The sequence below is a fragment of the Lepisosteus platostomus genome, chromosome 1 (assembly GCF_059453375.1).
Source record: "Lepisosteus platostomus isolate fLepPlt1 chromosome 1, fLepPlt1.hap1, whole genome shotgun sequence".
In the NCBI taxonomy this organism is placed as follows: Eukaryota; Metazoa; Chordata; class Actinopteri; order Semionotiformes; family Lepisosteidae; genus Lepisosteus; species Lepisosteus platostomus.
In genome coordinates, this window is record NC_142611.1 from 10,263,811 (window position 1) to 10,279,811 (window position 16,001).

The following is a 16,001-nucleotide window of genomic DNA, read 5'->3' on the forward strand; positions in this document are numbered from 1 at the left end:
GACTAATTTCGATAAGGTACATAACAACAACACATTCTGTGCACCCTATACAATACAATACATTCTATATACTGTACTCCATATAATTACCCTATAGAATATACTCCGACCACAATACAATAGTTATTGAAGAATAATATAAGATATAATACAGATATACACAGTTTCAATATACACAGTTCAGACATAATCATTTAAAATCAAATGTTACTTTGTGCCAATACACAGATTATTTCTATTGCTAAAGCCTGTCCTCTCAGCTTTTGCTTTTGTTCAAAGAAACCTTGGAGAGGTAACGGGTTTGTCCTGGCTCACTAGACATGAAAGTTCTGCACGTTTCCTCAAAACATGGCACCCACAACTTGAGTTGGGCAATATTTACCACACAAGCACCAGCAAACTGCTCCCTAAGTCACTCTTCTTACATTCAGCCCACTGAACTGCACATTGCACACCAGAAAGTGCTCCACCTGAGTAATGATGCCAGCACCCCATATCATTGTCTGTTATGGTAGCAGTGATGGAGTTAAAATATCTTGTCAACACATTGCAATAAGAATATGAAATCTGGCCAGACCCTCTTGGCTGAGAGCCAACCTACTGGCCATAGGACAAAAACACTGGGACCCCCATGAGGAGATCTCAGAGGGATGCAGAAGATAAATGTGAAGGGGGAAAGGCTCATATATTGTATTTATAGGGTTTTTTTTATTTAGGAAATGACATCAGCAACGATTACAAGTTAGGACAGCTGAGGCAAAATTGAACTTGGCCACTATCATCCCTTCTGAGCTCTGTTGTGAACATTTATGGACATGGACTTTTCTAGCATGTTTTCTTTGGGTATAAAGAAGTCTTACATACTGTACACTATACTGAAATACGTATATAATATATTCTATTTGTTACATAGAGGTTCTTATTTATAGAACACTAGCAAATAGAAATCACAATCAGGGACCAAACGTTTAATTTACATATTTACAGTACCTCGAAAAATAATCTTATCATTGCTTTTTCAGTATTGGGTGTTTATGTGAGGCTGCATGAATAAAACAAAGGAACAAGAAAACATGCAATGTGAAAATAAGTATTAAATCCCATCAAACAATACAACCGATACAGAAATGGAGACCAGCCGTGGGGAACAGGCTGTTTTTCTGTGCAAACTCCTTGATTTCCAAGAGAACCAAAGAACCTCCACCCCCAGGAGCTCAAGGTAAACGTAAATAAACTTCTCACTCAAAATATGGGAGCTAATGAAACTCACTCACACAGAAGCAGATGTGTGTGCAGAATACTGTATTTATCATCATCACCACCACCACCCACACCACCAAAAAAAAGCAGTCACATGAGTCAGGCTACGCAGGATGGGGCTCCCTTTTCAAATGTCGTACCCCCACGAAAAGAGAGGAGGAAGACACTTTCTAAAATGTGTCGGGAATGAAGAAACCCCCCCTTGTCGGAAAAAGCCTTGTTCCAGATAAAAATAAAAGAAACAAAGTGCATTCAGGCTATGCATGCAGCTGTAGTCTGCACTGTTTTGGTGGGATTACAGTTGCAATTAAATGCTGCTCCGCTTTAGTTTATGTTATGCATAGCTGACAGCTTGTGTTTCACCACATTTGTAATAATAACAATAATAATTTAATAATTCCTTACACTGATATGGCACTTTTCTTGACACTCCACTCAAAAGTACGTTACAAGTAATGGGGACACCCCTCCACCACCACCAATGTGCAGCATCCACCTGGATGATGCGATGGCAGCCATAGTGCGCCAGTACACTCCCAACACACCAGCTATCAGTGGGGAGGAGAACAGAGCGATGAAGCCAATTCATAGATGGGGATTATCAGAAAGCAAAAATTGGTAAAGGCCAGGGGGAAATTTGGACAGGACACCCCTTCTCTTTTTGAGAAATGTCCTGGGATATTTAATTAGCACCCAGAGTCAGGATCTCAGTTTACATCTCATCCGTAGGAGGCCACAGGGTGAGCGTCCCCTACTGGTCCCACTAACACCTCTTCCAGCAGGAACCTTAGCTTTTCCAGGAGGTCTCCCATCTGGGTACTGACCAGGCTCACACCTGCTGAGCTCCAGTGGGCTGCCAGCTGTGAGCAGCGGGCTGATAGAGCTGCTGCCACAGTATATCTGTCATGACTTCCCCTCTGAAGCTGATCCTACCTGTGTGGTGGGCTCTTCTTCTGCTTCCTGTACATTAAAGACAGTGGCAGCATTGTCAGCGCCCAGCAGGCGACGAGCCATCTTCTCCTCATATGTTAATCTCTGAAAGCAAGTATTAATGTGTGTCAGCGTTCAGTTAGTGGATAAGTACCAGTGCTGTCCTGCACTCCATGTAACACTGTAAACCTCAGAGTATTTAAAAGCACATTTGCTTTAGCTAAGCCATGCTAAAAAAGTAAGCTTTTCATGGTCCTATAATATTTTTTTTTACAGGTACCAGTCCCCTTTAACCAGAATTAGGTTTATTATAAATTTGATATCATTATTTACATAAAATTGATTATTTTTTGTCACTAAAGCTGGATTCCTTTTACTAGAAGACGTAAGGGAATACAGAAAACTTATAAAAATAGAAGCCACCTCGCTTAAAGGTAGTTAAAGGTAGTTATATATTTTCCTCTAACAGATTCATATGTAACCCTTTTGAGTTACATTTTCTTTTAACCCATCTAACCCAGTTCCTTCTGGTGAGCTGAACCTCACCAGAAGGTTGTCCATGACAACAACATTTATTAAAAAGTTGTTCTGAGTTCTGCATGGGTAAGTGTTGTGTTCTGTTATTGATTTCAAGTGTTTACACCCATTTCATTTATTTATTTCACTTTTATTATTTTATGAAGTATAAAATGGCTATTGCTGTCTACGTTTGTTCATAGTACAAATAGTATTTTAAATGTTTTTAAGCAGATACAGTAATGAGCATAATTATTCAAACTAGGAAATGCAAAAAATTACTCTCTATGACCCAAAGATCCCCAAAGAGAAACAGCAAGTAAAGTAACGGGAATTGAAATGAGTTTTTTAAGGGAGCTTAAAACCAAAGTGCACACCCTAATCCTGTCCACTTCCACTACAAATTAATATTGTGTTTCTTGCTGACTCAGTTGTAGGATTGTGTCCGCCTATATTTACCAGTGCAGCAGCTCCTTGGCAAATTCCCTGAGAAAAGGGAGGGGCTTTGATCAACTTATCGTGATAGATGGTTTTTGATTCTCCTCAGCCAGGTGTGTCATCCCAATAAATCTTGCTACTGGACTCCCACCTCTTCTCAATCTTTATAACACCTTTATTAGGGTGTAACTGAACTACTGAACTTTATATCGAAGCAAAAGTGTGAAAAGGAAGACCTTATAGGTCCCTTTCCATGGCATGTCAGCCTCATTGTGTTTTATTGAAATTACACGATGCTCTGTAACCATTTTCTGGCATCACGTTGCTTATCAGTGTCACCAATTACTAAAGGAGGGATGTGACCCATCTGCCTTCCATTGAAATCTGATGATTTCTAAACTATAGAATTTCCAAGTAAGCCTAAAGCAACATCCTGTGCTGTGCAATGGGATGTAAATGAACACATACTGAGTCATTTTGTTTCAGGTCTTATGACAAGTCATTTTGTGGGATTATGTGTTATCTGTCAGATATTTAGTAACATTATGACATCAGGATGCTATTGATATAAATGTCATGTGATTTTTTCTTAAAGCATCAGTGCGCCTACAGGGTACAGTTATGAAGCATCTGCTTGTTAATACAAGTTAATGGCTCGTTAATGCCTTTATTTTTTGTGAGTACAAGATCACCTGCTGTCCATTGCTTAAACGTTCCTCTTTAAAGCGCAGTTTTCTCTCAAGATCTTGAATGACAGCATCCTTGGTGCCCTGAATCTCAGAGTCGGAAGCAATCCGTGAAGTCCTGACAGCCTTCTTTGAGAATCCCCTATAACAAACAGATCCATAAGAGTTTAGACAATATTGACCTTAATTCTCAGAACACATCTGAGATTTATTCCAAAGTCTCGAGTGTTCTTGTGAATAAAAAAGTTTCTGTTGCTTTTTTAACTCCCTATCTGGTCTTTTAAATCCCTTATTACATTTTGTTGGCTTTTAAGTAATGCTTTATTTCAAAGATGCACTGTATAGACCATAGAAAAATATAAGTCAGCACAGCAGTATAAATTTAATTTTTGTTACATATAAAATATAAATGTTAACTCTTTATATACATTTTTACAAGCCTCATAATATACAAACAGTAATATACATATAACATACACGGTATACATTACGTTTAAATAATGTTCTTAATCTCATGGTAAGCCTTTCTAGATTCTAGACAACATACTGTATAATGATTTTTAGGATTATTAAGTCATAATTAAATTTTTCAATTTCCATTAATATGTAAAGTTGTTTTTAATGCTGAGCCCCACACCAAGGAGCTGTGAAACTGGCATTCAGGAGCTCCACCGACAGTCAGGCTCTTCAGGCTGTCAGAAAAGACAAGTGGACCTTAATCACTTGTCAGCTCCAACTGATAAGCTAATTGAAAATTTGCCCATATACAGTACTGTATACTTGCCCCTGACGTGACTACAGACATGTTTGCAGTTCTCAGGCTATTTGCTCTTGTTCTTAAAGTGACTTAGAATGAACTGAAAGGCTGTAGTTTTATTCCTTTTGTTTTGACGTGCAGTGGCAGGTCATTCTACTGTTTTGGATAAGATTCTAAACTGAAGCACCTCCTGTATGATGTTTGTACGCTCTCCCTGGGTTTTGGGGGACTTCTTGGGATGTTCCGTCCCCACCCCCCACCCCCACCCCCCAAAGACATGATGTCTAGGTTGGTTTATCTCTCTAAATCAGTGGGGTAGATCTTCACGCCCCGGAGAACTGCAGCGTGTTCAGGATGGCATTCCGCTTCTGCATGCTGTAGCTGAACTAATCATTAGCCTAATGTACTGTCAGTGTAGCACATTTCTTCAGCTGTTGACAATTTAGAGAGAACTAGAAAACCTGCTGGATTCCAGCCCTTGAGGACTGAAGTGGTGTTCCTCGGCTCTAAATGGCCCCTTCCTGTGCTTGGCTGTGTTCAGTTGCACCGTAATGGGAGAGGCTTTGAGTTTCCGTGACCTTTACCAGGAATAAGATTCTTTCTGAGAGGGGTTTCGACTGAATGTATCTGCTTGGAGATGACCATTAACATCAGAGAGGGCCTGTCCTTAAATTGTCTGAATGTCTAACCTCCTTCTTGTCTTTTTTTTGCTCTAATCCCTCCAACTTTGACCCTGCTATCTTGGCATTTTCTTGTTCCTATTTGCTGACAGATTCGGTGCGATACATTATCTCAGCTCTTGGGCGCAAGAATGTGAGGCACTGCAAAGATGCAAAGCAGCAGGGCTGAATCACTCCATGATGAAAAACAAGGGGGTATGAGCCAACATCTTTTGAAAACGTATCGTTCTTACTTTACACTGAAGCCTGGCCTGATAAAATGTTCATCACATAACAGGAAAACAGTGATTTCAAAATGGTGGATGCTGCACATTGGTGGTGATGGAGGGGAGTCCCCATTACCTGTAAAGCGCTTTGAGTGGAGTGTCCAAAAAAGCGCTATATAAGTGTAAGCTATTATTATTATTATTATTATTATTATTATTATTATTATTATTATTATTATTATTATCATCTAAATGGCAGAGCAATTTAGTGTTGTGCCTGAATAGTATTGAATTCAGCCTCCCCAATTCATGCAACAAGGTCTGCTTCATTCAGGATGCCACGCTAAGTAGTGCTATCACTGACGTTTTTTAAAAAAGGTTTATATGAATTGCGCTATATGAAAATATCCCCTGCCTTATTTTTTTACAAAATGTTATTTTTCAGACTTATCTGCACCGTTGCCCTTCTAGGCCGATAAATTAAACCACAAATCTAGGCTTAGCATCTAATAGAATGCGTAGCATCCCTGTGTTTACATGAACCTAAAACATGCTTTCAAAACCGTCTTCAAACATCTGTATCATAATCACAAAATGTAAAACCTAAGGGTGGTTGCAACAGACTCCCTGGATTCGAGAGGAAATTTCATTTTAGCAGATCTGTCTTTTCTACCGAGGCCTTTAAGCAGTTAGGCTGCTTCTCCCTTGACGTTACCTACCTAGTATGTGTAGAACGCTTGCATACTGATAACACTAATAATAATATTCCAACAGGACTTTTACATCAGTTAATCATTGGGTATATGAATCTGTGTTTGAATTATCTGATTGAATCCATTAGTTCTACAGTATGGTGCCTCAGCGTATCTGAAGCACAGTGTTGTCTGTATTATAAGGGAAGTGTTTTTTTTTTTTAAATGGCCGACTCCCTGTAACTATATCAATGTAAATGTTTATGAGAGGAATATGGCAATTTCGGGGGGGGGGGGGTAATACTGAGCAGCTTAGTATCGAGGACGAATGAGGGCTCCGACAACGCGTGCGGTTCGCGTTGAGGCACTGCTTGGATAGCAGAGTGCCGACAGGTTTATACTCACATGGGGCTGTTTCCCTTGGGGAGGCCCAGGGCATTGACTGGAGGCGGTGGGGGAGGCTGGGAGGGAAGCATGGAGCTGAGGAAGACGGCCGAGGTCTGCTGCGGAGAGAAGGGGGAACTTCTTTCCTCAGAGGAGGGGGCCGTTGCGGGGCTGACGACAGGCAGAGGAGGAGGGGGTGGAGGAGGCAGGGGAAAGTTGTCCGGAGCAGCCAAGGAGGTCGGGGAGCCCAGGAACGGCGGAGGAGGGGGAGGGAAGGAGGGCGACACCGGCGAGCCGATGCTGTCGCTTTTGTAGGGGTACGAATGCTGGAAGGGAGGCAGGCTGACTTTGTTCAGCTGCTTGTGAGGGCTCGGCGGGGAGAGCGGAGAGGGCAGGCTGGAGCCGGATGAGCCAGAGGAAGGGGTCATGTACCCCGAGGAAGAGCCCCCCGCCGTCTGGGCCGCGATGAACTGCTTGGGCCGCGCGTAGTTGAAGGTGCTGCTGCTCTGCATGCTGTTGGCCGGGCCGTGCGAGTTGACGAGGCTCATGGGGGCGGGGGCCTGCTGGCTGCTCTCCAGCTCCTGGAAGGAGGGAGGTGGCGGAAGCGGAGGAGAGGGAGGTGGGGCCGGCGGCGGCGGAGGCGGGACTTCCGGTGGCTGCCGCGGATGAGCGGCCTCTTGCTGCTCCTGGAGGATCTGGTTCTGCAGGTGCTTCAGTTGCTCTGGGCCTCTGTGGAAAGCAAGAGATACGTGCTGTCAGAGTACAAGAATAAAATGTGACTAGTTTTGGGTCGTATTCCATAACTATACAAGAGGCTTTTTAAAAAAATGACTTAAAACTAAGTAAATAATTGTTTGCATGGATGTAAATGTAGTACAAAACGTTGTATTTTATGGCCGTGAACTGAACAAAAGCAAGTTTATTTGAAGAATGATAGTCTTTTTGGAAAAGTAAATGATTCACATGGAGTTTGCCGATTTCCATGTCAGGCATAAATTGTACATGATATGCACTTCCTCAGTGGAGAACCATTCTGAAACGAATTAACAGATCTACTTCTTTCTATTTTGATAAGCCTTACTGTGTATCCAGGCCTTCAGTACAGTGCAAAGGTCTTCAACCAGAAATTAAATTCCTAACTAAATCAGGAATCACTATCCAGCCCTTTGAGTATTTTGAATACTTCAATCAGGTCTCCTTGTGAACTTTTTGTTCCAAAGAAGACTAGGACATCTCTTATTGCCCGTCAGTGCGGGGCATTCCTTTAAGCCCCAGAATGTATCTGGTTGTTTTCCTGGTCTTCACAAGACTAATCCCAGAGCAGCAATATATTTTTTGTTGCAAGCAACCAAACTGTACACAGTATTCTAAATGAGACCTGATTAGTGCATTGCACAATTTTAACAAAATCTCCGGATTTAAATGCTGCACATTCAGTGTATTATAACATATCCTTTTGTTTCTTATTGCCTCACTGCGTTGTCTAGAAGACAATGTGTCAGCATAAATACCTGTCTGTAACCTATTCAAACTCAAGTGTTTCCCATTTCCTATATATACTGTATTTGACTTTTTTGCTCTATGCATGAAATACTCCGCACTAAGCTACATCTAGGGGTCACAAACCAGGTTGAATCTGATCTAAATTCATACATCAGTTTCCATTTTCTTATCAGATATTCCAATTCAGGGTGACGAGGGAACACAGAGCAACTGGTGCAGGACAGGGGACGCCATGGACGGGACGCCAGTCCATCGCAAGGCGGGCAGGGACAGACACACAGTGTCAATTTTCCCAGAAGCCAATTAACCTACCAGTTTTCGGACTGTGGGAGGAAACAGGAGCACCTGGAGGAAACCCATGCCAATACAGGAAGGACATACAAACTCCACACAGACAGTACCCAGGTCCAGAGCTGAACACAGGGCCGCAGGGCTGTGAGGCAGGAACTAACCACTGCGCCACCGTGCTGCCTTCATCTTATTTCTTTAAAACATTTTAGTTTCCATGATATCCATTCTAGAATAAAAAATAATAGTAAAAGTGTCTTCTAAGTATTAATAGGCTAGTTATTATTGTCTGTTAAGGAACTATTGCTTTCAACCATGATTTCATTACAGTCCCAAATAACACCGTGGTCATTAACCTACTGTATATGAATGTTAATCTTCTGCAGCCCCATGTAATGCCATTCAAGACGCATCTAATCTTGTCGCCTTGTGGGAGCATGGAAACTGGAGTTGCTGGGATCTTATAAATATCCCGTACTAAAAGTGTAGGCCATACGATCCTTTGCCTAGGGTCAGGTTGTAGTCTATTAACCCGAAATGCACTGAAATCCTCCAACTTTCGAAATGATCCAGTGTATTTTCAGATTTAGACACAAACAAGGAAATTTGCATTCATTCGAAACGATCATGTTATTTGTTAGTGAAAAGACCACACCAGCTGTACCAGTGGATACTAATTGAAGTCTTTATTACCAATGCTGATGAGAGGGCAACAGTGCTAATGGCTGGCAGGGTGTTCAGCAGTAGATGGTCTGGATTAATTTGCAACAAGGAAAGGTTGTGTCAAAAAAGGTGTTTTTTTTCCATAGTTCCTGTCCTTTTTTTTCTTGTCCAGGATAAAGAACACACAGATCAAAATAGATTTCCGAAACTCGTTTGTTGAGCAGACAGGGTATTGAACTATTCTTTACATATAAAGGAAATATTGCTGGTGTGGAAGAAGCAAGATAAGTAATTGTACCGAACAAGTACGTGCAAAGGCTGTTGACAGGCTAACGAGAAGCTCTGAGCTGGTTAGCTGTTTCCACCCTTGTCATTCCTTCTTTTGACAAGGGTAATCAGGCCACTGAGTACAAACGAAGCCCCTGCGTCTTACTCCTCATGTTATCAGTGTTCTTGCAGAGATCTGCAAGCTAACACGTCTCCTGCATCTGGATATGAAACCCAAATGCCTGGGTGGTAACAGTATGCTCTTTAAAAACGTGGCACGACTAAAAGCTGTCTCTAGTTTCAGACAGAAAAATTTACAGTCTTGTTTTTTCATTGGAACAGAGCACACAGTGGCTCTTTGTGGGATTAGCGGTAGTCTTTTTTTTTTGTTTAGCCTTATGTAAATGTAAATGAAATGTCTCTCTCATTAACTGGGTTTTGCTACAAGCCATGGCATTATACATATACAGTTTATGAAGGGAAATTGATCATGATCCCAGTTCTGACAAGGACAGACCCATTGGCTGCACCTGGCACAGGGAAGAGTGAAAAAGCCTTGAAGAGATGACACAAGACACCAATGCTTTATCATCAGCTCAAGCAGAAAATAAAACTATTTCAGTGACAAAGACTCATTTTTTCCTCCTTTGTGGTCCTTCAGAGAACGCATCAGCATGTGTTAAGTCAGAGCCTGAATTGCAAAATCACTTTTGTTACAACTGCGATCTAAATATGTTATTATACCCTAATTTTCACTCCTCCAGTATGTGCAAATAACACTGTTTAGTACAGACTGATCCCACAAACTATATAATTTTTCGTGGTGGGAAAGCATCCTGCTTTGTACCCTGCACTTCTGGGCTAGGCTCTGGGTTTGCAGAAGTAAGTGTTTGATAATGGATGGGTGGATGGATTAACAAGGTTTAATTTCACTAAATAGATCAGAGCTAAACAGCAGGAATGCACTGTGTTTCAAAACAATGCATGCTGATCCAATACCAGCATTTCTAAATGTTTTATTTAGGTGCCTTGTTTTTTCAAATAAAGATACTGCATTGAACATCATTTGCATGATGCAGGTGCCTCAGAGTAGATGATGTGAAAGCTTGTTTTTATGCAATCATATGAGCACTTTTGATTCCATTGTCACTTTGATTCGGGAAGTCAGGAGAACTGCAAATCCAGTCATGACTGTGGCATATTGAAACAATTCTTCTTAAACCCACAGGATATGTTGTGCAAGTATTACTTATTTGGTAACCATTGAAGATCTAAAAAAAATCAGTGTGAATCCTTAGGTCGACATTTGTTTCTTGTATGAAAAGGCTCTATGACAATAATAAGTAATTATATTTATTAAAAAAACAGCAGCTAAAATATTGAATAACACCTGGTGTTAGAATTTGCTACTTTTATTATCTGAAAATACATTACAAACCCACAAATTTATCTCAGAGACCAATAATTAAGGTTTGGAAGAGTATACTAAATCCATTTTGGGCTGAAAGCCATTATTAAAATGAATAAGACCAAACTGAGCTTTCAATTTGCGTTGTAATATAGTGGAAAAAACAGCTTTTTGGGAAGACACTATCTTGGCTCAAAACCCATGCTCCACGGTATGGCCTTAAGCCATAAGATGGCCACCTGATAATTGAGAAGAACAGCAGAATTCAACGCAGCTGGCCGGATTTGAGTCTTTTGCACTCAGAAGAAGTAGAATCCCACATGAGGGAACAGAACTATCAGGGTAGGGTCGGTTGGAAATAGCCACATCTCTGAGATTAATAAGAATCCTGATCAATCCATCTGAGGAATAATTGAGATCTTGTCTAGGTTTCAGCAGGGAAGCAGAGAGAGACAGGTGGTCTAGTAGGCTGGCTAACAGGGCTGAGGGCCTCAGAGGGATACGAGATACTGAGGCACCTAGGTCTTAGACTAGATAGTTGTGTGTGTAGCCCTCAGTAGGTGCATGCTACTGAGGAACAACTTGGCTTGCTGCACCAGGGCTAACAGGAGGTGTTGGCACCCAAAGGAGTGGGGCAATGCCTGGCAAGGAAGCAGTGAAACTTGGCACAAAAGATGAAGTGCAATGACTCCCTGTGTTCCAGTGTGGAGTCTGCATGGTGTGAAGGGGGAAGAGGATGGAGTGGAGGGTCTGTAATACAAATTGTCAGGAGTGCGTTGTGTCCAGTGATGTAAGGAGGACAGCGGAGGGATCCTCCTGTGTGTTGGTGTCAGATGTGTCATATGTGAGAGCGAGAGTGATGTGTGACAGAGAAACAATGCGTGATATTGATATTGACATTTATATTGTAATAGAATCTCCAACTGAAGTTCTCATTAGCAAGCTACTTTACAGCACAAGGATGAACAGGACTCTTGTCTGCTTTATCTTTTAACGTCATCAGTCCTGCTGAATGGTCAGGTCTTGACGAATCATAACTGTAAGAATTTCATAATAGCTTCACATAAATCTGTACAAGCAGCTACCTTTTAAACATGGCTATCTTTCGCACACTGGTAGCAGAGACTACCTCTGTCTCAGATTACATTTTTTTTGCTCCAACTTGGACATGGAAAATCATTCTGAAACCCCTCCTTCCTCCGTCACCCCCTTCCTTTCCCTACCCACACAAAAACATGTTTCAGAAATAGTAACTACAGTGATACACCTCAATATAAATATTTAGAATACCACGGGAATTCCAGCGACGTCTTAGTGTTCTGTTGGGAACTGACTAGACAGAATGGTAAAAACTGGTTTCCATTTGTAAAAAATGCTTTCAGTTCTAAGTACATCAGCAGTAAGCAGACCAAGAGACCAGGCTAAAGTGATAACCCTCTTAATTCTAAAATGCATTAGTTAGTGAGTGAATTTTCAGAAAAATATTGCCGATTAATATGATTACTATTTATCTCAATTTACAGGTACTCTAGATGGTGTACATTATAGTGCAGGACAGTTTTTCTACATCGATGTGAAACTCAGAATCCTCCAGAATACTTGAATACTTTTTAATAGAATTTGAGCTTGAGAGCTAAAGATGATGCAGGATAGTATTGAATATTTTCCTCGACATGAAAAAACATTCAAACTTTTGCAATTCAGCTACGTGGACAAAAGCTTTTAAGTATGGAAACCTCAACAGAGTTTTTTCCAGACCATAACTATTTTCCCAGACACCCAGAGTGTTACACATTATTTGACAATACTGTAGGTAATCTTCCAGCTTTAAACTGTTTACAAGCAAACATATCCTGTATGAATGCCTAATGCTGTTTGATCACAATAGTACATAAAACCATTACATGTGGGCTCTTTGTTTCTAATTGAAATACTGATTTTTCAATCTATACAAGTTTCAGACATTTTATAATGATATATTTAGTTTTGGCATCATTAACTCCTTTTTCCTGTACGACGGTTAGCCTGTCATATCAGAGTCAGTTCTTGTGTGAGTATGGAAAAACAAAATGGTATGCTATATGAGCACTCAATATAGTGCACTGGCCACCATCCATAGCAAGAGCATGGTGCACTGATTTGATATTAACTTATTTCTGCAAGTTACAACTGGGAGCTTTGTCTCTTGATAGTGGTGACATAAAAATGTAATAATCAGATGAAAGGTCTTGAAGATTCGATTCCTTTCCACAGAATGTCCTTTCTATAAAATTTCTATTAAATTAATACTTCCATAAAAGTACCTGCTGCTTTTAATATTGCTAATTGCATGCCTAAAGTAATATAGTACATACTACTGTATGTGTGTTATCTTGATAGGTAATATATATTTGAGTTTATCAGCATTCTGCATTACTGGGTGAGTTGCTCTCCACTATATCAGATATTTAAAGGCATACATTTATGTTATGGTTTAATTTAAATTCCATTGAAAAAGCATGTTACTTACTGTGGAATGTGTTATAATCCACACGTGGCTACTCATTAAAAAACCAAATGAGAGGAATGTGCTTTTTGGCCTCTAAAGTCAAATAGATCTGACAGGTATTTCATGAAAGGTTATGCCGATGTCACTTAAAAAGCCTCTAGTTTTAACCCTGCAGATTTTTCAAAATACAGGGTGCGATTAAATTGGTTCCATGTGTTGATAAACAAGGATGAAGTTTCATCTAGAAAGTACAGGGAAATCCTACATACATCCCATACTTTAAACATGTAATTAAAACTGCACAGGTTTTAAACAGTAGGATTATCAAGCAAAATGCAGCTTCATTTTTTAAAACATATGCACATACTGAGAAAGCTTCTGTTGAAACCCTAATACCAATCAGTATGACTACTGTATTCCCAGGATGCTTATTTTTGGTTTTAGGAGTATGTTAGTTAGATCAATATTTGACAAGCATATCGTCCATACAGTACCTACTCAAACAAAACAAACACAAGGAAATGCATAACTTTTTTAATGGCTGCTGTTTTTGGCTTAAGGTGGAAATCTGTTAGAGTTTGAGATTGAGAATGTTTCTTATGTGGGAGTATCCTTTCTTGAGGGATAATATGCATTCTTAAGCAATTCATGCCAATGACTTCTTTTCATTACAGTATTTATCAATACAATTATTTCAAAACTTCTCACACCTTCTGCTGTCTGGATAAATATGTAGCAGAGGTCAGTTACTTGAATTTTTCACATTTGTTTGTCTGTACAATATGTACAACCACCAGTAATGCCCTGCTCCTGTTGGTGCATTTTTTGCATTCTTTGTTGTTACAGCTACCACTGACATTTGGAAGTAAATACTATGAACGCTTTTATAGGAATACCTTGGAATCACTTGAAAGAACATCGGTAACCTCCTGCAATGAGTTTTCCCCTTTTTGGGTTCTATTTTTGTGTGCTCGGTCCAACCAAATGGTCACTTTATTACTTCATTGCTTCTATTTGCTCATTATTTCAAACAGCCCTGTTTACTGTTGATGTATGTCAGGGAGTTATGTGATGTTCTCCAAATTCAGCTCTTTAGCATAAAAGGTTTTCTTAATTGTTTCCATCCCACATAAGCTTCACATTGTATTAAACCCTAGCTACGTTTGCTAAATATATCTGAAAGTTTTTTTTTCAGGAATGTTGCTTGTATAAATAATTGAGGACGACTGGACGTTTTCCAGTGAAACTTACATCATTCTTCCTTAAATGGTGATCTTTCTCTAAATAGAACAGCTACATTCAAACAAACATGCCCATTCATTTCTGAATGAGAAACGTCTTCACAGCTCTCCTAGCTTAGTATTTCACATAGATTTAATAATTTAAAGCTCCAGATTTTTCATGTTATTCATTTCAATGTATTGCTCTTAACAAATACTACTCACGTTTAATGTTTTAAAAATGAATGGGGAAGGGCTGTATTTAAAAAAGCAGTGTCAAAAAACCTGCCTATGGCAAATGATTGTTTTGACCTGCCAAATGATTGATTTGTTGAATTCATATTTGCTTTTCAGAACTGATCACTTTTTTTTGTTAAGACAGTAAGGTTTTGGATTGATATTAAGAACTGATTCTTGTCTTGCTATTTTTTTCCTTTACATTCTATTGCTTATTGGAAAATGAATTGTTTACAAAGTCAATCCAGTCAACTTCCTCAGTATCAACAGTGAAACACAAACTAGAGGTCAGAAGTGGAAACTTCATGTAAGTACATTTAAATCAGAGAAAAGGAGAAACTCCTTTCCCCAAATGGTTGTGGGAGCATGAAACAAGCTACCTATCCATGTTGTTGAACCCAACAAACCCTGGGTTTTCAAAGAAGTGGCTGGATGTAATGTAGCCCTTGAATCAATTACAAAGAAGCTAGATGGGTTAGATGTCTTTTTATGATGTTGTATTATTTTTATGTTATTACATTTTCCAAAAATAAAAGATCAAAGTGTTATGGACAGAAACCCAATATGTCTTGACAGAGCTCTACATTTAAGAAAAACGTGTGAAAAATACTATATAAAATGTCTTATCTGCTGTGTGAAATTCTAGTGTGGCTGGAAGGCTTGGCTGGTTTAACGAACATGCAGAATATGACATGTCAACAGACCCACATTATATCAAATGAAGTAATTGTATATGCTACAGATCACCAAGTCCTTCAGAACTGATAGTGACATACAGTACTGTATTTACAAACAAATCTGCTTATGCAGAAATGAAGTGTAATCTAGGCACCTACACTACACTTATGATTCAACAGATGAAAGTGTTGGTGAACTTTGGAAGAGGTACATCAGCATTTACCTTATAAATGTGCGCAGACACCTATCGAAACACCTACTGAAAATCAGCAATGGTTTATTTTAAGGGGAGGTTTTGACAAAAGCCTGCAGAACTCAAAAAAGCTATTCATAGAAGCCTTTCTTGATACATTCCTTCAGGGCTGCAGTTATCCTTCTTATTGTTGCTATTGGCAGACAAACTTGTTTTTCTTTAATGGACAAGTCCTACGCTGTTTTGAAAAAAGAACTGTGGAGGGTTATGAAACTGACTCCAGATTGGAAGTATTCAGACCATGTAAACGTTCTGAAAGATGAGTCTCCTAAACTCCTAAACTGCGAACCCGGCTAGTAGTTATTGGGAATCCAACACAGCAGTGTGATAGAGACAGAAGACAAATCAGTTTATAAATTGGTGGACCAGAGACTTCCTATCAAGTTATTGGAGAAACAGAAGAGACAGAATAGCACACATATGCTGTACAGGACTTTGCACAGAAAA

General features: G+C 39.8%; 1 protein-coding gene across 2 annotated transcripts in view; it reads right to left on the bottom strand.

Annotated features, from left to right (window-relative positions):
- palld (palladin, cytoskeletal associated protein) overlaps positions 1–16,001 on the bottom strand; it is a 128,858-nt gene that overhangs the window by 15,021 nt on the left and 97,836 nt on the right. Inside the window, exons 11-13 of one of the 2 annotated variants that reach the window (XM_088618171.1) lie at positions 6,571–7,278; positions 3,837–3,972; positions 2,194–2,295 (exon numbers count right to left, since the gene is read on the bottom strand). In XM_088618171.1, coding sequence (XP_088474297.1) covers positions 2,194–2,295; positions 3,837–3,972; positions 6,571–7,278 — 946 coding nt within the window. The remainder of the gene's footprint in view (positions 1–2,193; positions 2,296–3,836; positions 3,973–6,570; positions 7,279–16,001) is intronic. The other variant, XM_088618241.1, reaches the window with a different exon arrangement.